Here is a 25797-nt window from a genome sequence, read left to right on the forward strand (position 1 = left end):
ATATTAACATTCACTTTTGTTATTATAATTAACATTAATTCGAACTTCATTCTTATGTGTGGAGAATGTAAATACTCATAGAGAATAGTTCTGCTTTTTGCCCCTAGGAGCTTCTACAGGCATTGTACATGTATCTACCCAGTACTGGTTAGTGTTGTACAAAAGTCCACAAAAGTATACAGTGTATATGTGAATATATATTTTTAACATAAAAGTGCCTTCCTTTATACACATTAACAAAATGCTTTTATTTATTCCTTTATTTTCATTCTTTTTTTTTTTTTTTTTTTTTTGGAGAGAGAGTGCATGTGTTATGGGGGAGGGACAGAGGGTAGAGAGAGAGAATATTAAGGAGGCTGCATGCCTGGTGCAGAGCCGGACACATGGCCTTGATCTCACGACATTGAGATCATGATGTGAGGCGAAATCAAGAGTAGGACGCTTAACTGACTAAGCCACGCAGGTGCCCCCAAAATGCTTTTTGAGAAGACGGTAATAGGATATTTAATGTCTGGGCTGCATTTGCAATCTTCAATACCTGGCCTGATCCGTACCTAAAACAAGTGAAACCAGTTGGTGAATCCTCACCCCTTTCCTGTTTTGTTGGGCCTTGTGCTTTCATGGGTATAAGTGATTTTTCCACTTCCGTGCCAGCACCTATCTGTTGGGAGCAGCTGCTTAGAGCTTTGTGTTGGGGAGGATTCTGCGGTTGAGTCTGACTGTCGTAGGAAAGAACCCCATGTTCTCAGCTCCAGCCCGCGGGCATAGGCAGGGTGAATGGCAGCACAGGTGTCGCATTTGTCGCCCATTAGCGATATTGGAGGGTTGAGATCAAGCCCTCTCTGCTAGAGCTTTATATTATGCTGTTGCAAGAACTTTAGGCAAGTGAAGTTTGCCTCAGTTCTTGATCCATGAAATGGAGACAAAACTCCCCTCCTCCCTCTCCAGGGTTGTTACAAGAAAAAATGGAATGTTTTTACTGGCTAAAAGATGTTAAAACTCTTTGGAGGAAGATCCTCTGTCCATTTATGAAGTTCTCACAATTACAGATCAGCTCCCTTTGAACTGAGGCCCGTTCCCGAGCCAGAAGGGAAATGGTCTTGTGTTAGGAAACCTGACAGTCTGCGGAAGAGATGAATCTCTTTGAAGAAAAGCAGAACATCCTTCTGGTATAGTGCCTTTGTCTGGAGGACGGGAACCTCTTCTCCCTGAGAAAATCCCCAGTTAAAGGAACCAGCTTACCCAAGGAACAGGCGGTCAGTCCCTTCTGACTGTCTTACTCATACCCTATTTTTTGTAGTGTGCTAGGTCCGTCTTTGCTTTAGTGTCCCTACCTGTTACAGGCTTTGCTTCAGCTACCCCTCTAGCTAGATTGAGTCATATGAAATTCAACCCTTTTGAATTTTGTGGGTTTTCTGGAAAAGAATCTTTATTTATCACTCTAATTTTTAAAAAAGATTTTATTTATTTATTTGACAGAGATCACAAGTAGGCAGAGAGGCAGGCAGACAGAGAGGGGGAAGCAGGCTCCCTGCTGAGCAGAGAGCCTCATATGGGGCTCAATCCCAGGACCCTGAAATTGTGACCTGAGCCGAAGGCAGAAGCTCAACCCACTGAGCCACCCAGGCACCCCATCACTGTAATATTGTTAAAGTAACTTATAAAAATAATATGTACTCCCTGCATATCATTTCTAAGGTAAGTGCAAGTCTGTGTTGAATTGCAACACTTTAATTCATTTACTTTTAATGAATGCTGTTGGTAGTTCCAATTAATTGAATCTGGGAAATGACCATTGGTTGTGGAGGTCACTGGTGCCATTGTCTAGTGGGAGAGGTAGGTGTGAAAGGCTGGTTAGAGCTCATTCTCATAGAAGAGGAGCAGAGAAAGAGGGCACCCTGATTCTACCAGGCCCCAGACAGGATTTGAGATAGGCCTTCACATGTTCCATTTGGAAACCTTGAGTTTGACTAATGCCAAGCTAAACATTGCCCTTTCCTCTGCTCACGTGGATAACCCTCTTTTGATTGATTCATTGGTCAAAAGAGTGTATACGTCTCAGAATCCTGAGTTTCTATTCACACATCTTTTTAGTCCTCATAGTACCTAGCACAGGGCTTTGCACATGGCAGATGCAAATTATTGGACAAATTTACTGAATGCCAACAGCAAGAATCCATACGTTAGAACAATATGGCCAGGTGGGCATAGGGGGGTGGGAGCAAAATGCCCACAAATTTCCGAGCTCCCTCCTTCCAGGGGTGTATTGCGAGGGTCTTCAAAAATGAACAAAGGCCTCTCCATTGAGTTTCTTCTGGCAAATGATGACATTCCTAATCACTTTCTGTACCCGTGGTCTCTGAACCAACACCCTATTCTAAAGTATGGAACAGACGTCACGGTGTCTTGTTGCAACTGACCTGTATTCACACGGGCTCTGCTTTTTTGCTCGCTGGCTGACCTTGCCGCATTACCTAAAACCTCTGAGTCTCAGTTCTTCAGCTGTGAAATTGGGATCATTGTGCTTACTTTGGAGAGCTAAGTGAAATAATAAATATGAAGAACCTAGGGTAGCACATGGCAGACATTAGGTAAGTGTGGATCAATGAATGAATAAGCATGCCGTTGCTAGGTTGAGAGATAATTATTCAGAAAGCTCTGTGGATATATTAAGTAGGTTAAGGGATACCTAAGTGGGAGAAAGAATTGCTATTTCTGAACTTGTAAAATATGAGTAATTTCCTCTCGCCTTCTTTCCACTGCCCCCTTACATTTCTTTCCTAGAACTTTCAAAGTAACACATTTCAGAAACCAGACTGTGCTAGATAAAGATAAGTAAGTTTTGTCTTTACTGAAACAGTCCGGTATGCCCATTCTTTAGGCAACATCTATTAAGAAGCTATCATTAAAAGACCCTGGGCAGGGATATATGACGCTACCAAGGACAGGACAGCTGAACAGACCACTAAAGTTAAGAAATCGACACTGTGGGGTGCCTGGGTGCCTCAGTCATTAAGCTCAGGTCAGGTCATGATCCCAGGGTCATGGGATCAGGCCCCGTATCGGGCTCCCTGCTTGGCGGGAAGCTTACTTCCCCCTCTTCCACTGCTCCTGCTTGTGTTCCCTCTCTCACTGTGTTCTCTCTGTAAAGTAAATAAAATCTTAAAAAAAAAAAAATTTGACACTGTGAGGGAGACTGCTTTGTTAGGAGAGCACGCTTCCTTTCTTTCCTAATGTGTTGTTAGTATTTGCTAAATAGTAAGTTAGGAATCAGGGAGTGAATCCTTTCAAAATAATTGGCAAGTGTTTCACTCTTGGTTGTAGGAGATTTGAAATAGAGAGAGAGCCATTGCTAGGTAAGTCTCCATACAATTATGCAGTTTGCTCTGGTCACCCGCCTGGCCCTGGGCTAATCTGAGATGATGTTTGAGCTCTCCCAGGGTCACCTGATGAGGGTGTTTTTATGCAGGCTATTAGATTATGTTGTACTTCCGGGAGCCCAGGCTGTCTGGGTTTGGTGCCAGAACCCATAAGACTTGAGGCTGAGTGGGAGAGAATGTGCCATGGAGTGAAAAGTGAATGAAAGCTCTAGTGCTCCGGTGTTTATCGAACTTGCGTAGTCCTCGGGTATTGAACATGCTTTGTCCTACTTACTTCTTTTATGTAATCGTATCTTTAGAGACACTGAGATTTAACATCTGCCTTTTTAAAGTAGGAGCTGTATAAGCACCACAAGGAAGACCAACCAGTCAAGGAGGAGAGACTTCAGAATGTCGTGATTGTATCAGTCATTATGCTGTGATGGTCACAAAAGATGACAGGCGACAAGCATGAACTCCCTTGGGAATTGGAGGGCCCGAATTATAACCTCTGACTGTTTATAAACAGTTTAACTTTGCACAAGTTTTTTAACTCTCTTTGCCTTGGTTTCTTGTAAGGCTGTGCAAATTACACAAAAGGCTGCAGGCAGTAGATTCTGTGTAAGTGTCGGATGCATAAACCATTGACCTTCCAGAAGCAGGAGTCCCAAGAGCCCTCACGCAACACCTTATGGTGACTGCTTCCCCACTTCCTCCTTTCAGCGGCCAGCTGGGTGGCACAGCAGTCACATGGCTGGGCTGCTTCTGTCTGGGCTGGTCTGAAAGGAAGTGTTAGTGAGGGACACCAGAAATTAACAAGTGTCTGTTAACATTTTTATAGCTCATGTATCCTTTCATACTATCCCTTGGAATCTCAAAACAACCGAGGGAGGTTTGTATTATTTTCTACACTTTAGAAAGAAAATATGGCTCAGAAATATTAACTGACTTGTTCTGAGTCACACAGATTCTAAGTGGTAGGGGACCAGGCAACCAGCTATTGGGAGAACACCAGATTTCGGATTTCGTTAGGTACTAGAAAGCTGCTTTAGACATTCATTCAAGTCCCACGTGCCGTAGGTACAAAAGATTGTTATTGAAACAAACCCTCCATAGGGAAATACCTTTGTGGATGTAGGGACGAGAATAATGCAGAAATGGTCTTAGGATCCCTGAGGTCTCTCTGGAGCTGCTGTTCTGTTTTGTTTTTGTTTTTTGTTTCCTGGTGGACCCAACAGAGCAAAATAATTAGCTATATGTTTCTATGTTAGCTTTCCAGATTCTCACTTACTGGCCCTTTTATTTATTCATATTGCCTACCTTTTGGTCATACCTAAGCAGGTCACACTGAAAAGAGGAAGGGCAAAAATACAAGACTGAGTTCTCAACGTGTCCCCACTCTGTCTTGGAAAGAAAAAAGCAAACAAATGTTTGGTAGAAGAGGTGAAGACTTCAGCTAAAATGACATATTTGAGTTGTCAGGGCATCTTTGTTACTCTCCACGTCCACAAATGATAGACTGTCAGCTACATTCCACACTGTGAAAAAGAGGAGAAATTGAGCTCCTTAAACACTTCTGGAAGTTGCTAGACTGTTTAGCCTGTTGTGCAGTTGCAGGATGACAAGCACAGAAACTATATTCCAGTGGGATTTAGAAATACTACCTTGGGGGGTGCTTGGGTGGCTCAGTTGGTTAAGTGTCTGCCTTCCGCTTGGGTCATGATCTCAGGGTCCTGGGATTGAGTCCTGCATAGGGCTTCTTGCTAAGCAGGAAGCCTGCTTCTCTCTCTCTCCTTTTTCCGCTCTCCGTGCTTGTGTTCTCTCTGCCTCTCTAACAAATAAATAGTATCTTTAAAAAAAGAAAAAAAAGAAATATTGCTATGAGAGAGACTACATGCGGTGCTTTAAGAATTCAATTTATTTCTTTACAGTTGGTATCAGCCATAGTGCAGTATATATGAAAGCAGAACAGTGACCCCAAAGCTTTTCTTGAAAGCACAGCTTACTGACTATGCAGTTACTGGAATTTTCCTCTAGAAGCTATACATGCAAATATAAACTGAACCTACTCAACAGTTCTTTCCTAGGGAGGGAGAATCTAAATCAGCTTTGGTGCTATGCTGATATTAAAATGCTGAAGGCCCAGAAATGACAGTATAAGAAGTAGGATGGTGGCAAAACAGAAGCCTTTTCTAGAATAATCTGACAGCCTCCCTAAGTCCTCTACATGCTGGCCCTGCCTTCAAGAGCAGCTGTGTCTCCCTTCACATCTGTACACAAGCCTGTCTCCCAACTAAAGTCACCTTCTGTCTGTCCCATGTCAGAGCGGGCCCATCCCTGGCGCATCTCTGGCTTCCTGGTTCCTTTTGTGGGGGAATGGTGTCCCCACCTCCCAAATGTTACATCCACAGCCTAGTCCTTGGAACTTATTTGGAAAGTGGATCTTTACAGATATAATTAATTTAAGGATCTTGAGATGAAGAGATCATCCTGGACTATAGGTTCAATCCTAAACTCAGTGACTGGTGTCCTCATAAGAAGCACACAGGGGAGAATACAGACATGGATATGAAGGCAGAGGCAGAGGTTGGAGCGATGTGGCTCCAAACCAAGGATGCCAGTAGCCACTGGGAACTGGAAGAGAGGAGTAATGCTTTCCGTGGACTGAATGTTTTCGTCCCCGACCCCACCCCCTTTCACATGTTGCAGCCCTAACCCTCCTACTGGTATTTAGAGGCAGGCCTGCAGGAGGTAATTAGGTTTAGATGAGGTCCCGAGGGCTGGTGCCTTCAAGATAGAATTAGTACCCTTTAAGAAGGGGAAGGAACCAGCTCTCACTCTCACACACCAAAAGGCCATGGGAGCACAAGGCAGGAAGGCAGCTGTCTACACACCAGGAAGCAGAATCTCACTGGGAACCAAATCTCACAGCACCTTGATCTTGGACTTCCCAGCCTCTACCAAGTCTGTGGTGTTCTGTTACAGCAACCTTAGCTGATACAAACACATTCTCCCTAAGAGCCTCCAGAGCCTCTGTGGTTCTGCTGAGCCGTTGACCCCCGTGTCCATATTTCTTTGAGTCCCAGCTCAAGGCTTCTTCCTGAGGTGGGTCTAGCTCATGGAATTTTGCTTGAGAACTCTGGTAGCACTTTCTTTTAAATCTCCCATTCAGCATTTTCCAGTCTTCAGCCTCGTATCTCTTTATTTTTAATATATGCTAACTTCTTGGAAGCCAGCCCTGGGTTTTCTGTCTTTCCATCTCCAGTATCTGGTGCTAAGCCTCAGACCTCTGGGTAGAGCCTGTCTTATTAAATGGAAGGCCAGTTACAAACCAGACTCTAACTTCCGTAACACCTAAGTCATTCCTTCTTCGATTCGCAAGGCTCCCCGGGATGTTATCCAGTCACTGGGTTCTCATTATGAGAACGTTATTCTTGTACAGACTGAGGAGGAAATCGCTGATGATTTGGATCAGAGACAGGATGTAGGGACGAGAATAATGCAGAAATGGTCTTAGAGCCTATTCTGGTACCTACTCCTATGATTCTAAATTATATGTACATCAGTTAGCCAGAATGTGTCTCTACTTTGATTGCAATTTTCAATTAGCTCTGGGGGAAAAAAAAACCCACAGTTTTGAGCACCCTCACCAGAGAGAACACCGTTATCAGCTAGCGCCATCCAGCAACGAAGAGGGTTTTCTTCAGGAGTTGTGTGCCCTGTAATTGGAGAGCAGATGTGTGATGTCTGGACACAAAGAGTCTGCGGTTCTCTCCAGGCTCAGACACTGAAGGGCAGAGCTCTATGATATGCCAAAGACAGTATGATTTTTTTTTTAAGATTTTATTTATTTGTCAAAGAGAGAGAGCACAAGTAGGAGAAGTGGTAGGCAAAGGGAGAAGTCTCCCCGCTGAGCAGGGAATCTGGGTGAGGGGTTTGATCCTAGGATCCCTGGATCATGACCTGAGCCGAAAGCAGATGCTTCACCAACTAAGCCACCCAGGCATCCCGACAGTATGATTTTTTTTTTTATGAAAAGGTAGTAAAGTAAAATATTAAAATGGTGCTGGAAGGTATACAACAAAGAGTGCAAGAGAGTGTCCCCACTTTGTGCCTGTGACTGAGTTCCCTTTACAGAAGAGTCTGCATGGGAGAATTTCTCTTATATCACATGCACCTGCCCCTGTGTGGAGAGTGAACCTGGGGGCTCTTCCATGAGACTAACTGCCCCTGTGACAGTGAGGGAATTCTTAGAAAAGGTAGTGGGGGGGATGCCTGGGTGGCTCAGTTGGTTGGGCGGCTGCCTTCGGCTCGGGTCATGATCCCGGCGTCCTGGGATCGAGTCCCACATCGGGCTCCTTGCTCCGCAGGGAGCCTGCTTCTTCCTCTGACTCTGCCTTCCACTCTGTCTGCCGGTGCTCGCTCTCTCGCTTACTCTCTCTCTGACAAATAAGTAAATAAAATCTTTAAAAAAAAAAAAAAAAAAAAGGAAGAAAAGGTAGTGGGAAGGGCACTAGGTCGGAGTCCTCAGAAGTCCTTCACTCATCTTCGTGGTCCTACACAAATTATTTCTCATAGCTTCCTCATCTCTCAATGGAAAGAGCCGGGGAGATGACTTCACATTCTCTTTCAAACTCTGAGGTTTAAAAGAATGACTCCATGACTCTGCAAGGGAAAGCTAATCATTCCTTCTGTACCCAGAAAACTAAATAAACCTGGAAGAGAATCTTGAGTCTCCTGAGTGCAGAGTTACCCTGTCCTCACTGGCTAACACACGCGCCTGTCAAGCGCGGGAACGTGAGACAGACTGATTGTGCTGTGGGGAGAGCAGTGCCCGGCGGCAAGGAGCCGGACTGGCAGGGCAGCAGGTGGTCTTGGGTGACCTCTAGTATCCTCGTGGGTGATCTTGTCAGAGTGGGCGTTGGGCAGAGAGGTTCTGTGTGCCATCTGCAGACCACAAATGGGGCCGCCACTTCACAGTGGGTGCTGTTGGCCAGACTCTGTGCACCTTCATTACAGAGTCATTGGAGACACACAGACCATCAAGCAGTTGTAGATGATGGGCTGCACAGCCCGAGCCCAGTGACATTTGTAGGTTTGATGTCTCCATCTTTAACAGTAGGTGCAGCTCTCGAGAGGCCCTCTTGCCAGAGAAGAGCATCACAGAGAACAGAGTGCATGAAAGATGCTGTCCACAGCCTTGAAGGGCTTGTGTACCTTTAGGGGGATTTTTAGCAAAATTCATAACCCACAAATATATTCGAAGATCCTTAAAAAAGTACAGATGTCATTACAGCCATAACTGCTGAATGCTCAATAGAGTTGAAATCATCATTATATGTACATTAAAGTTTATTTTTATTAATACTACTTTAATTATAAACCCATCTGTCGTTAACACAACTGGAAAACATTTTTCTCTTATTTGGATCTCAGGTGGAATTAGCAACGGAGCTGACACAGCCCTGGCTTTTTTCTCCTCCTTGTCGGTGTCTGCGGCCAGTGACCCTCCTTTTCTCTCCCTGACATCCCGTGCAAGCACTCACCCCCGAGACTGAGCGCATACTCTCCCATTCTCCAAGTAATTAAGGCACCAGTGTTTGGGTCTGTGACAACCCCAGGAATTAAGACTTAGTACTTTTTGAGGACTAATGCCTCTGGATGTTTGCCTCCCTGCCTAGGCATGGGTGAGGGAGCTGTGTGTCTGGGTGGGAAGGGAGAGGAAAGATATGGCCCTTGGCAGGTCATGACTCTAGTCCCCATGTAGCCAGTCTGGGTGGGCTCTTCCCTGCTCAGCCTTCCTTTTTTCTTCAGTCTTCTCACTTAGATCCTTACATCAGAGACTGTACCTGAGGTTACTAGATAGAAGCTAATGCTATTGGTTTTTTGGTTCGCTTTTAGGAGACTTTATCAGCCAATATTTTATTTTATTTTTTATTTTTTTAAAAGACTTTATTCATTTGAAAGAGAGAGAGGGAAAGCACAAGCGGGGGGGGGGGGGATAGGGGTGGAGAGAGAGAAGCAGGCCCACTGCTGAGCAGGAAGCCTGCCACAGGGCTGATCACAGGTCACCAGGATCATGACCTGTGCCAAAGGCAGACGGTTAACCCACCGAACCACCCAGGCACCCCAGAGATACCCTCTTTTAACAAGCTTTTACATTCACAATACAGTATCGGTAACTTTTGGCATAATGTTGTACAGGTGATTTCTAGAACTTACTCATCCTGCATAACAGAGACTTCGTGCCCATTTTCTATGATACGAATTTGTGAAATAAGATTTGGAAGGGATTTTGTGGCTCATTTATCCCGAGCACCTTCCTGGTCTCGGAATCCCCATCTGCTAGCTTCCGATGGAGCTCTCCAGTGATGAGGAAACTGGCCATAGAGGGGCCCATGTTGTTTTTGTTATTGTTCATAGCGTTAATTATTAAATAATCGGGTGATCGGTCCTTCATCAGCACTGGGATCCAGGGCCATATAATTCTTACCCATTAGTCCTGGTTTGACTTTCAGAGCCTATCAAGTAAAACCCAGTTCTTCAAGACAGCCTGGTCTCCTAGAGTGTGGCTGCTCTAAGTGGGCCTGTGGTCCAGCAGCAGTGGCCACACCTGGGAAGGTGCCAAAGCGCAGACCTCGCCCCAGAGCTGCTCGACTGACATCTGCGTTCTGACAAGATCTTCAGTAATCAGCATGTATGTTACAGATTGAGAAGCACTGCATTAGATCACACACACCATGCCCCCAACGAATTTGTTCTTCTTCTTCTTCTTTTTTTAAGATTTTATTTATGTATTTGACAGAGAGACAGCAAGAGTGGGAACACAAGTGGGAGTGGGAGAAGGAGAAGCAGGCTTCCTCCCTGAACAGGGAGCCTGAAGCAAGCCCACGATGCTGGGATCATGACCTGAGCCAAAGGCAGACGCTTAATGACTGAGCCACCCGGGAGCCCCTAATGTGTTCTTTCAATTGTTATTGCTCTCAGGCCTGCTGGTGCTCAGAAATTTTAGTTGAGGAATAAACAATTGGACAAGAAGTAACAATTACAACTCTGTGATTGGATGTAAGTACGGAATCGGTCTGGCATCATTTAAAGCTGTCCTTATAGTAACTGGAAATCTATTGACAAGTATTTGCCTTGGGTGCTCTTGGTGGTAAGTATTGCTCCTGGGTGGCTCAGTTAGTTAAACTTCTGGATTCTTTCAGGTCATGATCTCAATGTCCTGGGACCAAGCCCTGCATTGGGCTCCATGCTCAGCAGGGGGCTCTGCTTGTCCCTCTGTGCCCTACCCCCCATCATGCTCTTTCTCTCTCACAAATAAATAACATCTTTTTAAAAAATCAGAAATGCCTTTAAAATCATTAAACTTGTTAAGTTATGCTCCATGTGATCTAATGCTGGGTATTGTTTCCTTGTGAATTTTAAAAACCTGAGAAACCGATTAAATAATCTAGAGCAACCCACTCCCCAGTCATGCCAGATAGGGAGAGGCAGCCACAAAACTTCTTCCCCAACACTCTTCAGCTGCAGGAAGAATGGAAGTTTTAAGTCACTTTCTATTTCTGACATCACTGCAAGGACAGCGCCGAGAATCCAGCATTTGAAAGTCGCAGAGGAGACGTACACTGTGGAAACAGCTGTGCCGGGCGGGGGGGTCGGGGGGGGGGGACGCTTCAACTCGTGCACTCAGCAATATGGAAATGAACTGTGCCAGCTCATGAGCACAGATAAATGCTTAGTTGCCTTTCCAACCACAAAGCAGCTTTCTATATTTGGCACTCTTTTGACATTCAGTAAAACAGACTGAATTTAATGCCGGACGACAGTGCCAGACTGTCTTCAGTTAAACTGAAGCAAAGACCTTAGGAAGCCGCTTTCCCCAGCCCCTGTCACATTTCTCTCTCCATCTGATACTCATTGTGGGCTTTCGGCCCAACAGCCTCAGGACACAACATCAGCCCAGCCGTGCTGGGCTAAGTCAGCAGGGCCTCGATCTTCCCCGGGAGTCCAAGGCCACCCTGTCCTGTATCCTAGGACATTCATCTCAAGGTGCATGTTCTAATTCCTGGTCACCAGGTGTGTGGAACAGAAACAGCTCCTTTGGGACGCCTGGTCCCTTGAGCCCAGAGAAGCCAGCATCTTTGCTTTTTTCTGTCCTGAGTACCAGTTCACCCCCGTTCCAGCACACCTGATTAAAATCCCTCATCCTGAGGACTCTGCTGGGCCCTTTTCATACCCCCTTGGCTCCTCAAACTCGTTCATTCAGTGAGTATTTTATTCAGGCCCCATACGTCCCCAGTAGTGAGATTACTTCATAGAGGACTTTGTTCCTGGTCTCATGCAACCATGTTCTGGCTCAGAGAGACTCATTTGTGAGGTTTGTGGAGGTGCTGATGAGGGAGAGACTTTGTGCCCCAAGGAGAAGGTTTGGGGCAAATAAGAACTCGCAGGTTGAGAAGTAGATGGGGCAGACATTCCAAATACAAAAAAGCGAACAAGCCAAGAGTTGGCAGTGTTAAAACGCACAGGCTGATTTCCTGCCCTTGTTCAGTGGGACTGCAGAATAGGAAACATGGTAGCTCTGAGCAGGATCCCAGACCTTGCTTGTCTCTACCCGTAGGGCAGTGTTCCCTAACTCCTTCCGACTGCTTCAGGATCTTGGCTGTTGCTTGGCATTTACTCCGGTTCATCATCAGTTTTTATATATTAAAATTATAGCAGAATATGTGTTATATTATAATACGTAGCAGCATGAATAACAATGGAGGTTCTGAAGTCAGGTGGCTTTACTATTTGCTGGCTTTATCACGTTAAGGAAGTTATCTAATGCTCTCTTCCTCATTCCAAAAATTTCCAGAAGTTTCCACATTCCAACAATAAGGATACTAATCCAACCTCACAGGATAGTGCAAGGATTAAGTATCATAATGTAAATACAGTGTTTAGCACACAACCTGGGAGATACCTAATGCTTAATACATTTAGTTATTGTGTTTCATGTATTTGTTCAACATATTTATTCATACCTACTGTGCCCTATTAAGTGGTGAGCAAGGCAGAAAAGATTCCTGCTTTTATGGAGCTAAAAACTGTTCTCCAATTATTTTATGTTATTATTGTTTATATGTTCTTGTTTTAGTCGACCCCCTTGGGTAGTATTTCCTGGCCCTATCCTTTTGTGTTTTAAATATCAGGCTGTATAGAAGTATGGGTACGACTTAATACTTCCTTGTTAACCATCTATCTAGCTCCATTTACTTGGTTTGAGAACTTATCCATTTTCTTGGTTGAAAGCCCAATAGCTAATAAACCTGGGAGAATTATTTTATTTGAGAGATATATATGTGTATATATATATATATATATATATATATTATCACATATATAGCAAAAATTTTAAATATATATATAGATCATTGCTGGTGTTCTAAGCAATGTAGGGTTTTCCCCATAACTGTTTTGAGGAGAAAAGACCAAAGTCCTAGGATAAAAGTAGGGAAAAAATATCATGAACTAAGGAAACACTAAGTCATTTGATAATAAATAATACTACTTTATAGTATTGATAATAATATTGATAATGTAATAATAATTATTGATAATAAATAATACCCTACTTCAGTAATATACAGTTGATGTGGGTTGGCTAATTTAGGAAAATTTGAGAAACTGAACTAAAATTTTGGAAGGGTTTGCATGGGTGGAGAAGATCAAGAGAAGATTCTGGGAGGCTCGAACAATATAAATAAACCACCAAAGTGGAAATGCAGACAAGTATTGCATTATATTCATTTGTATATTGCATGGAGTATAGGGCATAATGGGGCCCCATAAATGATTATGGAAGTGGAAAGTCTTGGGAAACCAGGTTGGATGAGAGCTTGGGTCTGTATAGTGGCTGGGGAACAGAGAGGAAGGGACAGAGAAGATAAACATTTTGAGGATGAAACCAACAGTACTTACTTATAAGAAAATTAATTAAGCCCTCTCAGTTCCGAATGATTTTACTGCACCATGAGGGCATAACATTTCTTCTCACAGAATCTGTGTCAGGTTCAGCAGTGGTCCTTAATCCCAGCAAAACAATATCCTTTTATTGTGACCAATATTTTAGTGACCCTTTACTCTCCTCAAATGAAATTCATTATTAATTCATAATGAATAATAATTTTTGAAAGTATCACCGTAATGATTTGCTGTAACATAAAGGAAAACTCAGAGAAAGTGGTTAATATTAAAGTATTTATTTTAAAATATAGATGTCCACATATGATCATACCAGAAGATATAATGATGTGGTCAGATATACTTATATGTAAATCATGATAGCTACCAATGCAGACCCATACGGGTGTGTGGTGCTAATAACTCAGATACCACAAGTGACACGGCCTTCAGTGACACGATTCTCCAGAACGGCGGGTGATGCTTGTTAAAGTCCCAAACAGAAGGAAATAGAGCCTCCCCTCAGTTACCCGGTAGTTGCAATACTAAGAATTCAAAGGGTTTAAAAACCTTGCAGAAATACTTTGGTATAGATGTGAAACAGAGTCAGATTCTGTGCTCAAGAAATTATAAACAGGTTTCACCTACAAAAAAGTCCACTAGCACTTAGTGGGAAGTGGGGCAACTTTTTCATTGTCTGAGATGGAGGCCCTGTGGGACTTTGACCGTCCCTGGATCCCATCCATTAGATCTGGGGAGCCGAAACAACTGGAAGTACCCCCACCACTTGGCAGCCCGCGAGGGAGAGGACTGCCCCCACGGAGAACATTGGCTCTCAGGTTTCAGCCGGGTAACTCAAGAATGGTGGCAGACAGGGAAGCTGGAAGGGGAGGATTTGGGTGGCAAGCCCAGAAAAGGAGCTGGCTGCAGAGCTTTCTTCCTTAGTCGAACAGAGTCTCCACTTCCTTAAATACGTCAAATCTGGCTTTTCCAACCTGGTGAGCATTTTAAGTTCTGAGCCCAGGTAGAAAATAAAGTGAGGAAAAAAGACGATATGTTGTTTGGCATAAGTGCAAACCATTTCTGGCTTATTTCCTTTAAATGCTAGCAAATGCAGTCTGATTCCCTGCCTTCCACGTTGGCTCATTGGCAGGAATGTATTAGGTCTCAAGAATTCAGGAGAGATCTAGTTCTAACATGAATCCTTGAAACATTTTTGAAATTTAATTCTTGTTTTTCTTTAAACGATAGATATGATCTCCTTCCATTTTTTTCCAGTTTTGTAAGGTATGCAATTAACATCTAATCCCCACTGGCATTTGCATTCTGCACAATTGAATGTCTTGAGCAGACATGCACGATTGTCTAGTATTATCACTACATGTTGCCTTCTGCTTGGGTGTTTTAAACAAATGGAAAGGACTTGATCCCCTGAGAGTACTTCCCCAAAGATTTTTGAGCCATTGATTTCCATTTAATTTAACAACTGTAACAGGCACATATCCTCTCTTTCGCAGATAGGAATGTGCTGTATTTAACCTGTAAATAGCCATTTGGCCCAAAGATATTGGGCACATTTCAAACGCATGCTGACTTAAAATATTCCAAGGACATAAATCGGTTTGCAGTCTTATTCTAAGACCAAGTTTATTGATTAGCCAATCAGATGTATACTATTCAGGACAACAGATTGAGCATTGTGAGGAAATCAGAAGTGAACTAGACGCTTTACACCCTCAAGGAGTCTGTTGTCTAGGAGGAATGATAAAATCTCACATATAAAAGTAAGTGGTAAACCACTGGAAAGGTAAGATGGAGTGTGGATGAAGTTTCTGAGATGAAATAGTAGTCTCCTTTGAAGAAGGCTTCCTGGAGGTGGTGGAATTTTTAAACTTGACCTTAAGAATTCATTAAAATTTTGGCAGGTAGGACATGTTAAATTTTGAGGAATGGCTTTATAAGCTGAAATACATGTGAACAGAGGTCATGAGTGTGTGTGCATGTGCGTGTGGCTTCTCATTCCTTAATAATACGCATTCTCCATGTATCATCTGGGTGTAATTAAGTGACTGAATAATTGGAGATGTGATAAAGAAATCTCATTTGATGTTGCTGCCTTTCTGAAAAAGTCCTCCAATTTAAGAACTAAATATAAGTTTTGCTTTTTTCCATAGAAGAATTTCCTTTTACCACTCTAGCTCTTGGGATCCTATTACTATTTCAGAAGTGTAGAATGTGCCTTTAACTATATTCACGGTAAAGGTAAAAAGGTAAAGGTAAAATCAGAAAGAAGGCAGATCTGCCAGGATTGTCATAGAGTTCAGTTGCTAAAGTAGAGAGGTATTCTTGATACCACGTGTTTCTCATGTATTGAACTTGAGCACAACACAGAAACTGAGCCAGGAGACCCCAGACCCCTCTGGTTCCATGCCCTTCCATTAGACTGTTTCCAGTGGCTTGAATCAAATTGCTTCTGCTCCCTGGTGCTGGTCCAGACTTACTACTGTCCATCTCCCAATTCCTCTGGCCTCTACCTGTAACCCTCACCTGTAGTCTGGACATTTGACTAAGAGCACTTTAGTCAATATGAACTCTTGGCGAAAAGGACGTGTTTGTCTCATGGAGAGATATCTGCACCCCACGTTCATTGAAACTTTATTCACGGTAGCCAAGACAAGGAAACAACCTAAGTGTCCATCCGTGGATGAATGGATAAAGAAAATGTAATACACATACAAAAGGGAATATCATCCAGCCATAAAAAAGAAGGAAATCCTGTCTTTTGCAGCAACATGGATGGACACCGAGTGCATTAGGCAAAGTGAAATAAATCAGAGAAAAACAAATACCGTATGTTGTCATTTATATGCAGAATCTATAAAAACTGAACTCCAGGAAAGAGAGAGTGGAATGGTGTCTCCTAGGAGTGGGCAGGGGTGGGAATGGTGAAATGCTAGTGAAATTGTACAATCACCCAGCTCTAAGTTAAGTAAGTTCTGGGGGAATCTAATGTACAGCATGGTGAGTATATGCCTTATTATATTCTTGAGACATTGTGAAGAAAGTAGATCTTAAGTGTTACCACCACACAAAAAAAGGGGGTAGTGAAGGGGGGAGGTGCTGAGAAGAGGGGTATCAAATCATCCCATTGTATACTTTAAACTTGTATATGTTATATGCCAGTAATATCTCAAAAACATTGGAGGGGTGGGGAAGGACATGTTTGTCAAAACTTAATTATGTGTTGGAAATGTTTCTCTCTGATCTGGATGGTAGTTACTGATGGTATAGATGTATAAATTCATCAGGTCGTACTTTTAAGATTTGTGCTTTTCATTTATATTAATCCATTAGTAAGATAAAAATGCATTATCTTGGTCTCTAAAATGGATATTGCCAACTTTGGTCTATCTTAGGGCAATTTTGCAATGATTTGTGCATTTTCATACACTTAAAATAAATTTTCAGAATTTTTAGTGTTTTATAAATCCTTCTCAGTCAATGAGTTGACGCTACCTAGTCAACAACAGAGGATTCATTGTAATAACAATGTAATAACATTGTACCTCTTCAAAATTACAAGCAGCTCAGTAGAGCAATAATTGCTTTCCAAACAAATGTTTTTGAAACGGAAGAAGGACGTGGCAGACATTTATGAAAATACTTGTTTCAAAAGCACCTTTTTAATGCTTCAGGATTTCCAGTACTTAAATAGCTAGAATTTGAAACAATTACCTTGCAACTGACTCATTATTTTGACCAAGTTGTCATGTTTACCAGCTTGCATTCAGTCTCCTACTTTTCAGCCAGTACTTAAGCCAATTTTCCTATATTCCCACCTGATGGCTGTAGCCTTTGGTTAAAATTCAGACTGAAGTCTAGCGGTGAGCAAGCAGTAACTGTGTGATGATGTAAAAGGGAACAAAAATAGAACTTCCAGTAAAAGCTTTACCGTGAACCGTGTTTCAGCACGAAAGAGAGAAAAATATTCCTTTCTAGGAGAGGGCTTTTGGGAAAAAAAAAAATCAAATTTGATGCCATTAAATTATAGCATTAAATTCATGAGGTTCAGGACCTGTTTGAAAATTAAAGTTTAACTTCTTCCCCCCAGCAAGCCCAGCCAATCTCACCATCTCGGATGGATTTACCAATAGGATAAAGTAGCTTCTAAATGTTGTTACTGGTTTTGAAGGTAGCCATTTAGCACGACTGTTTTATTGGAACAGGACAGCTGGGAAGTGGTGGAAGGGCTGAGAGGAGAGATGAGCTACACCCAGGAGCCAGCCATTCAGAAAGGATTTTTGCTGAAAAAGAGGAAATGGCCCTTGAAAGGTTGGCACAAGGTAAGACATTGGCCTTGGACTCATCTTTATTTGCACCCACTCAGTACACAGTTTGTAGGCGCGTATAGTGTATATTTAATTTGAAGTTGAACATTGGGACCAAGGGAAGGGTGCATGTTTAAATGGGATGCCTTAGTGAATTACCCTTTTCTTCCCTACAGAGATTTTTCTATCTGGACAAAGGAATCTTGAAATATGCCAAGAGCCAAACTGATGTAAGTCTTCTCCTTAATCGAATATGTTATTAAAGAATTCTGAAGTGCTCATTGTTGTCAGCCTATGGATGAGATTGTACACATTGGGGGATTGCATTTCTCTGAACTGGAAACCATAGGGGGCAATCGTTCCTTCGCATGGACCAGAGGTGCCAGCTTCCCACTGTCCCAGCCCTGGGTTCTGGGTGGGCTCAGTTTGCCCATCAAGTCTAGGTGGAGGACTCCTCTCAACATCCCAGTGGGTATCCAGGGGTCTGTTCAGGTCTTAGGGTTGGGTTGAGGGGTCCTCTGGTGGGAAAAGACATTTTCCCAGGAAGCTAACAGGAATAAAACATAGGACAGGTATCACTCCCACAGTTACAGTGACCGAGGGGTTTGGTGGAGAAGGCCCTTGATGCAGGGGACAGGAAATTCCCTGTTGCATTAACATGAGGGACACAGCCCACAGGGCTGGAATGACTGTTCGTCCTGTCCCTTGTGCGGGCCCTCCTCTTCCCTGGCACATCCCTCATCCCTTCTTGCTTCCCTCGCCTCCTAGAGCTCATGTCCTCAGGTTGCCTGTAGAAAACCCGACGTAAGTCCTAACGCAATGGCTTGTCTTAGCCTCCCACCCTTACTCCCCTTCTTAAATCACTTCCAGATGAATTTAGAGACTGGGAACTAATTCTGGGGAAGTCAGTGCAGGTAGCAGGTGAATTCATCGCCATGGGGGTCCATCCATGGACTTCCTCCCTTGCTTCCTTACTCACTGGCTGTGTGAAGAAAGTACTTGTTGCTTAATCCCCCATAGACTCAAACAGGTAATGCATGCACAGCACTTAATTCAGTACCCGTTCACACTAACTGCTTGGTAAGTCATCGTTATTACGTTTGTATTCGTGGATGTGAAGGGGAGGCTAGAGGAGCGTCAGGGATGTTACTACTGTTTTTAACACCCTGCACCTCAACTGGCCCTCTTCTCACGCCTCTGCAGATCGAGAGAGAGAAGCTGCACGGCTGCATCGATGTTGGGCTCTCGGTGATGTCCGTGAAAAAGTCATCAAAATGCATAGATCTGGATACCGAGGAGCACATCTACCATCTGAAGGTGAGGCTGCTTCCCTGGCGTGATCTTCTGTCCCATGGTTTCTTTCGGTTGCAAAGGGATTGTAGTTAACAGTGCTAATTGGTAATGCCCTTTTTTAATTTCAAAAGATCCAACCAACGTGTAGAAGATCTTCATTACCAAAGTTATTTCTAACAGACACTATTGATATTTGGATGGACCGTCTCACAGACTGCCAGAGGTTTAGCATCCTCGTTGCCCACCCCATAGGGACCACACCCCACACATACCATGATTATGACACCAGTCAGTAATTACTAAAATTGTCATGTTTCCAAATAACTCCTCCTTCCCCTAGACTGTAGCGCCTTTAGTGAAGAACCATGTACCATGGGTTAAAGTAGGTTCCCTGAAACACAGTATTTACCGCTTTAGCTAATTTTATAGGGATTCCAATAAAATTTTCATAGTACAGTGAGTGTCGGGAACTTTTCTCCTAAAGTATGGGCTTCCAGTTAGTACCTCTGAAAGTGCCTCACTCATCCCTTCTGCCCTCTCCCCTGCTAGGTGGTAGGGTCCAGAGGTCCACATCTGGTTCAGATCTTGACCTGGCTACTTACAGGCTATTGGCCTTTGGCAAGTTTTTTAATCCTGAAAGTCTCCGTTTGCTCACCATCCTTCCCCAGAATGGGAATTATTATAGTGCCCATGTTGTACTGCTGCATGGAGGAAACTTGGCGTGATGCCCAGCCTGCTGTAAGCTCAAGAACTTTAGTTTTTGTGTATAATTATTAGAGGGGACCAGAACATGAGGAGTTAATTGAGAGGATTTTAAAACTTTTTTCTTACTTTGAGCAAATTACTTGGAATAATGAGCGTGGGGGTTGGGGGTTGGGAAAATGAGCACGAGATGGTGAGCTCCATGTCTTAGGATGCCCCTGCTCTCCTCATAGGACCTGTGTGGTGATTACACAGGTATATGCCTAATACATACATGTGGTCAGTCATGCTGCTACCTAGCCTAAGGCCCGAGCAAAGCAGGGATTCTCACCCTTGGCACTACTGAAGTAGTGGGCTGGAGAATTCTTGGCTGTGGGGTCTGTCCTGTGCATCAGAGGGTATTGAGGGGTATCCCTAGCCTCTCCCCACTAGATGTTGGTAACAAACCCCTTTAAGTTATAATAGTCAAAAAATTGCCAAATGTCCCTTGGTTGAGAATAACTAAAAAAAAAAAAAAAAAAAAGATAAAACAGCCCACTCTCCCACCCCCTGTCTCAAAGGTTGATTAGTCTCCTCTAGAAGAGTGTCACTTATGTCTCCATGTATTTTCAATGACCCCTACTTAGTTCTGTCTTGACATGGTCAGGTTCATCCACTATTTCACATAATAGAATAAAAGTAATTATTCATTCCTAGGTTTGGAAGAACCCGAGTGCTTAAAATAACATTGTGTGCTAATACCATGACTAACAGTTTAGTATTTCTCTGTGTTGATTTACTCTAAGTTCCGTTCGTGTTTCTTGTTCATTTGATTGAAAGTGAGCTGTGAGTGTTCGTGTAGGTGCGAGCTATTGTCTGAGGGTCCTTGTTAGTTGCCTCAGTCAGGCAGCTTTTAAGTGGCGGCCGCCCAATCCCATTATCTTATTTTCTAGATGAGTAATCTGGGCAGCCGAAGGGTTAAGTGGCTGTCCACCCACGGTCCTATATCTGCTGGTGGGGTTGGAACAGAATGCCAGACAGCTATTTAATAAAGTGCTTTGATTCTTCTACCTCACTTAACCAATTAAAAAAAATGAGTGAAGACGAATGTTCTGGGCGCTGATTTTTAAGGGCCTCTGAGAGCAGATCAGTGCAAAGGGTGGTGTCAGATTTCTGTGAAGTTCCTGCCATAAGTGTTTCTGGGAAGTGAAATACATTTCAAAGACATAATTTAGGGAGAATAAATAGATGTCTGCCAGTTGGTGTTGCTTTTTCCTGTAAATGAAATATTCAGTAGCACCTGGTGAGGGGGGCGGTTTAGGTCCTGCATGTCCTTCTAACCAACACAACATACCTAAGAGCTGACCTACCGTTTCCTAAATGAGTGAGTGATGGCTACAGAAATCTTTGCTCTCAGCAGTGATGATAGGAAAGATTTGAACAGATTGACCTGGAGTTTGCTTCTTGGAAGATAACCTACCATGCATCATGTTGGGTGATTTTAAGTTGCCACTTCAGGAAACTCTATTCCAGTATATAGGTATCTATAGTTTTCCACTTTGAAAATATTAGTACACCCTCGTACACACAAAACATGGACTGTGAAGAAAGATCCAGTGCGTAGGTGCTTGTTACATTCTTTCTAGTACTTTTATGAACATTCTAATTACTTTATAATAAAAGTTGCTAGTTATAAACATTATTCTTCCTGCAAAGAAGACACAGATACTCATTTATGGAGAGAGTAGCTAGCTGTTTTTGTAGGTGTGTTTGAAAAATCTTGGAAATGTCCAATAATAGTTTTTCGCATTTTTTTTTTCTATTTCCAAGTACAGGGGAAATGTGTTTAAAAAAAAAAAAAACCTTCACATTCCTCACTAATGTGTTCTTTGTCAGAGAAGATTAACAAGGTTAAATATTTTGGGAAGAATTTACAAATTCGGGGTGCCTGGGTGGCTCAGTGGGTTAAGCCTCTGCCTTCGGCTCAGGTCATGATCTCAGGGTCCTGGGATCGAGTCCCACATTGGGTTCTCTGCTCAGCAGGGAGCCTGCTTCCCTCTCTCTCTCTCTCTGCCTGCCTCTCTGCCTCCTTGTGATCTCTGCCTGTCAAATAAATAAATAAAATCTTTAAAAAAAAAAAAAAGAATTTACAAATTCATTCCAGTTCAGAGAAGATTGATCTGAAAAGTTTGAATTATAGAAGAGTTTAAAAAGAAACATGGTGCTAATATTTTCAGTAAGAATGAAAGTGGGGACAAGTGAATTTGGGAATATTTTGAGACAGATCAACATGAATTCTAGTTTATTTGTTGTTTAATTTAAGTGGTAATGTTTTGCTTTCTCAAGAATAGCATGACAATTGGACCCTTTCATTGAGAACCTAAGTGAAGCTTATGAAGACCATTTTTATTCTCCATTTCCTTCTCAAACGTATTCCTATAATTCCACATAAATTTAAACTAAATCAATAAACTCATATTTCTACATTTCTACACGGATCAACATGTAAAGAGAGGGCATCTCAATTTAATGAAGAAATTGTTTCTTTCAGTGAGTGACACTCTTGTTTTTTTCTTTTTAATCAATTTAGGTCAAGTCAGAAGAAATCTTTGATGAGTGGGTATCCAAACTCCGCCACCACAGAATGTATCGTCAGAATGAAATCGCCATGTTTCCACATGAGGTTAATCATTATTTCCCCGGATCCACTGTCACAGACTCAGCGTCTGGGGTCTTGGACTCCATATCAAGTAGGAAGGTAAGAGTTTGCCAATAATGAATCAAGAAGAAGGTGGTGACTTCGAGCAAGAGAGTCCCCACTGGGGACTCTCTGAGGAGGAAGGGCTCGTGGGAAAGAATCTCTTTGCCCAGCTGCTCAGAACTAGGGCCAGAGGAGCATCTGTTGTCACCGTGACAGTAACTGAAAAAACACAGGGAGGAATTTAATGGTGTCTCCAGCTCTCCCTTGACCATTCTGACTTAGGTTTTCTTCTCTGCTTGTAAAATGAAGTATGCATGTTAATAGCCGTATAGGATTATGAAATTTCTCAACATTTGTATCATAATTTGGGTATGATTATCATTTGACTGAAGAAGAAATTCAGGACTGCAGCCCCAGGCATGAGAGCATGGTATGGCCAGGCTGAGGTGATAGCCAGAGCTTGGGGGTCGCTAGTGGATTGCTTTCTAGAAGCTTCTTTCCCATTATAAGTCAATGGCTTCTGTTAGCAACCAGCTCACTCTGTTGTTCTTTATCCTAACCTGTCCCCATGGGGCTTTGCTTTCATTTATAATGTGCTTTTGTCATCTGTGGAACAGCGTAGCAGTATATCAAAGCAGAACTCGATTCAAACCGGAAGCAATTTATCATTTTCTTGTGCTGGTGAGACGCGAGTTCCATTATGGTTGCAGTCTTCAGAGGACATGGAAAAATGCTCCAAAGGTAAAGTGACTTGAAACCTCTGCTTCTTTCTGTCATGGCTCTCAGATGGCACTCGTTGAGTATTCACACCTTGGGTGAATTTTCCTGTCACTAGTCTACATTTCCTCTCAGAGCTTGCTCACTGAGTTTGCACAGGTGATGACCAAACGATACTCTCCCTGCAGAGCTTCCCATCTTCACCTGGCTGTGCATGCAGACAGGTTTCCTTTCATATTCTTTAAGTACCCACGTCTGATTTCCATGAGGACCTACTAAATTGCTGTCTCCATGGGTGGGCTCTGTGCAGCTCTCTGGTTGTTGTCGATGTTATTGTTTTTAAGTACCCAAACTGACTCTGTGTACATCCAGGATTGGGAGTCATGGCTCACGGTGAGTGGGTGAACCAAATGGAGATCCCCACGAATAGGAGTTCTCTCCCCTAGTTGCACACACAATCACCAGAAGAGCATTTGAAAGGCAAGAATACCCACTCTCCAGAAGAATCTTTAATTTGGTCTGCACTTGGGCCCTGGCATCACTGATTTTCTGCAGTTTCCCAAATGACTCTGATAAGGACTCAGGATTGAGAACTCTTCCATAAGGAAGCTCAGTGTTCTCAACCCTAATGAGCTAAGAACCACACAGGGAACTAAAAAACAAAACAAGTCACCAGTGGGATTGGGGATGTTCTGATTTAATTATCTCCAGAAGAGAGTCAGACATATGGAATTTAAAGAATTTCCCCTGTGGATTTTAAAGCAAAGCCATGATTGAGAACCATGATAAGAGAAAGATGCCAGGTCTTGAAAAGTGCATTTTCTCTGTTGAATGCAGATACTATCACATGTGGGGCCTTATAAGATTTGCCCTCCCAGTAAACGTCACTCAGGAGCTTCACTGAGTGACATTTTTGGCACAGGTATTCCTTGAAGTGCCATCTCTGGGCCAGCAGCACGGGCCTGGCTTGCAAACTTATCTGAAGTGCGAATTCTCAGTCGGAATCAGAAACTGTGGGCGGATCTCAAGGATCTGTGGTTTAATCAGTTCTTCAGCTGATTCTTCTTTTTTTTTTTTTAAGATTTTATTTATTTATTTGACAGAGCGAGATCAAAAGTAGGCAGAGAGGCAGACAAAGAGAGAGGGAGAAGCAGGCCCCCTGCTGAGCAGAGACCCCCCCCCCCCCAATGAGGGGCTCAATCCCAGGACCCCGGGACCATGACCCCAGCCAAAGGCAGAGGCTTCAACCCACTGAGCCCCCCAAGCGCCCCCCAGCTGATTCCGATGAGGCCAAAGTTTGAGAGCCTTTGGGTCTTGATTTCTCAGTGGAAACGGCCACCATCATCCAACAAACAGCAAATTAAGGATTGTCTTTTGAGTTAGGGACCAAGAAACTGGTGTGAGAACTCTTAGGTCCTCTCAGGTCAATGTGCAGACAATCACCACTATCTCATGTGGGTACCTGATTGACAGGTATCCTTGGAGACCAGTACAGCCTTCATTTTTTTTCATTCATTTACTTGTCTGGAGTCCTCAGAAGCAAAGAATGACACCCTGTTATTGCAATATTGGACATAATGATGCTAATGATGGGAGCTGATTTACTTACTGCTGACCAGGGTACCAGCACTCCAAAAGCATGCTGACCTATGTCAGCTCACAAGTACCCTATGAAGGGGTGTATAATTCTCTCCCTTTCCCAGATGAGGACACTGAGGCACAGAAGTGATATAATTCGCCCAAGATTCAGAGTTCAGGAAGTGTTCAAACCAAGGCAGTCTTGTTCTTCAAATCTATGACCATCACCATAGCTGTGCACTGCCTCTTCTGTAAGAAAGGAAGAAGTAAGATTTCGTCTCCATACAGATATAAGTCAAGTAGTAGAGAGAAATTTAAGAAGTATCTGGCACGAGCTTAGGGCAGCCTGGGTGCCAGGATGAGGGCTTATGAATCTTCTTTTTGCTTTTGTCCCACAGACCTGGCGCACTGCCACACATACCTGGTGGAAATGAGCCAGCTCCTGCAGAGTATGGACGTCCTGCACCGGACGTATTCGGCGCCTGCCATCAATGCCATCCAGGTCAGCCAGATCCCTCTGCTGTTTGCACTGTGGTGTTTTTCTGCTTCCCTCTCTCCTCCTCAGCCTCGAGCTAACAGTGGGATGTTGTCCGGTCTTGGTTGCTTCCGCCACATTCCAGGGGATGGAGGTGGTCACTTTGCTGTGCAGTTTTCCCTCTTCGGTCTGGGAGGCCTTATTTTCTGTGCTCTCTCTCCTGTTTTGAAACAAAGGGTACAGCTTTTGAAAGTCCCAAAAAGGAAAAAAGATCTCACAGGAGGTGGCGGTCCAGAGCTATTGGCAAAGACACTACAGGAACGCTGCAGGTAACCGCTGCTTCCCCTGCTCTCCGGGCCGCATGCTGGGGGCTGCGGGGACTCCGATGGGATTTTCTGCAGTCTTGCTCGCTAATAGCCTGTGCAAAGAGAAATTCAATCACTTCGATTTTCTGGTTGCTACAATAAGCATGTAATGGAATTGAGTAAGGGGAAATGGCATGAGGATGGAAGGAGTTGGGCCCTTTCTTGGACTTAGGTTTCCCCTTCTTTAATGCCAAACCCACCTGCCCTCTTCCCTGCTTGCATGTGTGCTTTGTCCCACCTCTCCTGTGGCCAGTCAGGGGATTCATCATCCCTCTGAGCCCATTGGAGTCTCTGGAAATGGGGCATTGTGCAGACTCTCTTTTGCCTCTGTGTCCAACCCCCCAGACCCCCA

General features: G+C 43.4%; 1 protein-coding gene across 9 annotated transcripts in view; it reads left to right on the plus strand.

Annotated features, from left to right (window-relative positions):
• The window catches only part of OSBPL3 (oxysterol binding protein like 3), a 176546-nt gene that overhangs the window by 90657 nt on the left and 60092 nt on the right, over positions 1 to 25797 (plus strand). For 5 of the 9 annotated variants that reach the window (XM_082692180.1, XM_082692183.1, XM_082692181.1 and 2 more), the window contains 7 exons: positions 17534 to 17650; positions 17812 to 17865; positions 18839 to 18952; positions 22200 to 22367; positions 22928 to 23051; positions 25004 to 25107; positions 25317 to 25409. In XM_082692180.1, the coding sequence (XP_082548306.1) occupies positions 17534 to 17650; positions 17812 to 17865; positions 18839 to 18952; positions 22200 to 22367; positions 22928 to 23051; positions 25004 to 25107; positions 25317 to 25409 (774 nt within the window). Of the gene's footprint in view, positions 1 to 9877; positions 10057 to 17533; positions 17651 to 17811; positions 17866 to 18838; positions 18953 to 22199; positions 22368 to 22927; positions 23052 to 25003; positions 25108 to 25316; positions 25410 to 25797 lie in introns of those variants that run through there. The other 4 variants (XM_082692182.1, XM_082692187.1, XM_082692188.1 and 1 more) reach the window with 3 other exon arrangements.

Source organism: Mustela nivalis (assembly GCF_964662115.1).
Source record: "Mustela nivalis genome assembly, chromosome: 12".
Classification (NCBI taxonomy): Eukaryota; Metazoa; Chordata; class Mammalia; order Carnivora; family Mustelidae; genus Mustela; species Mustela nivalis.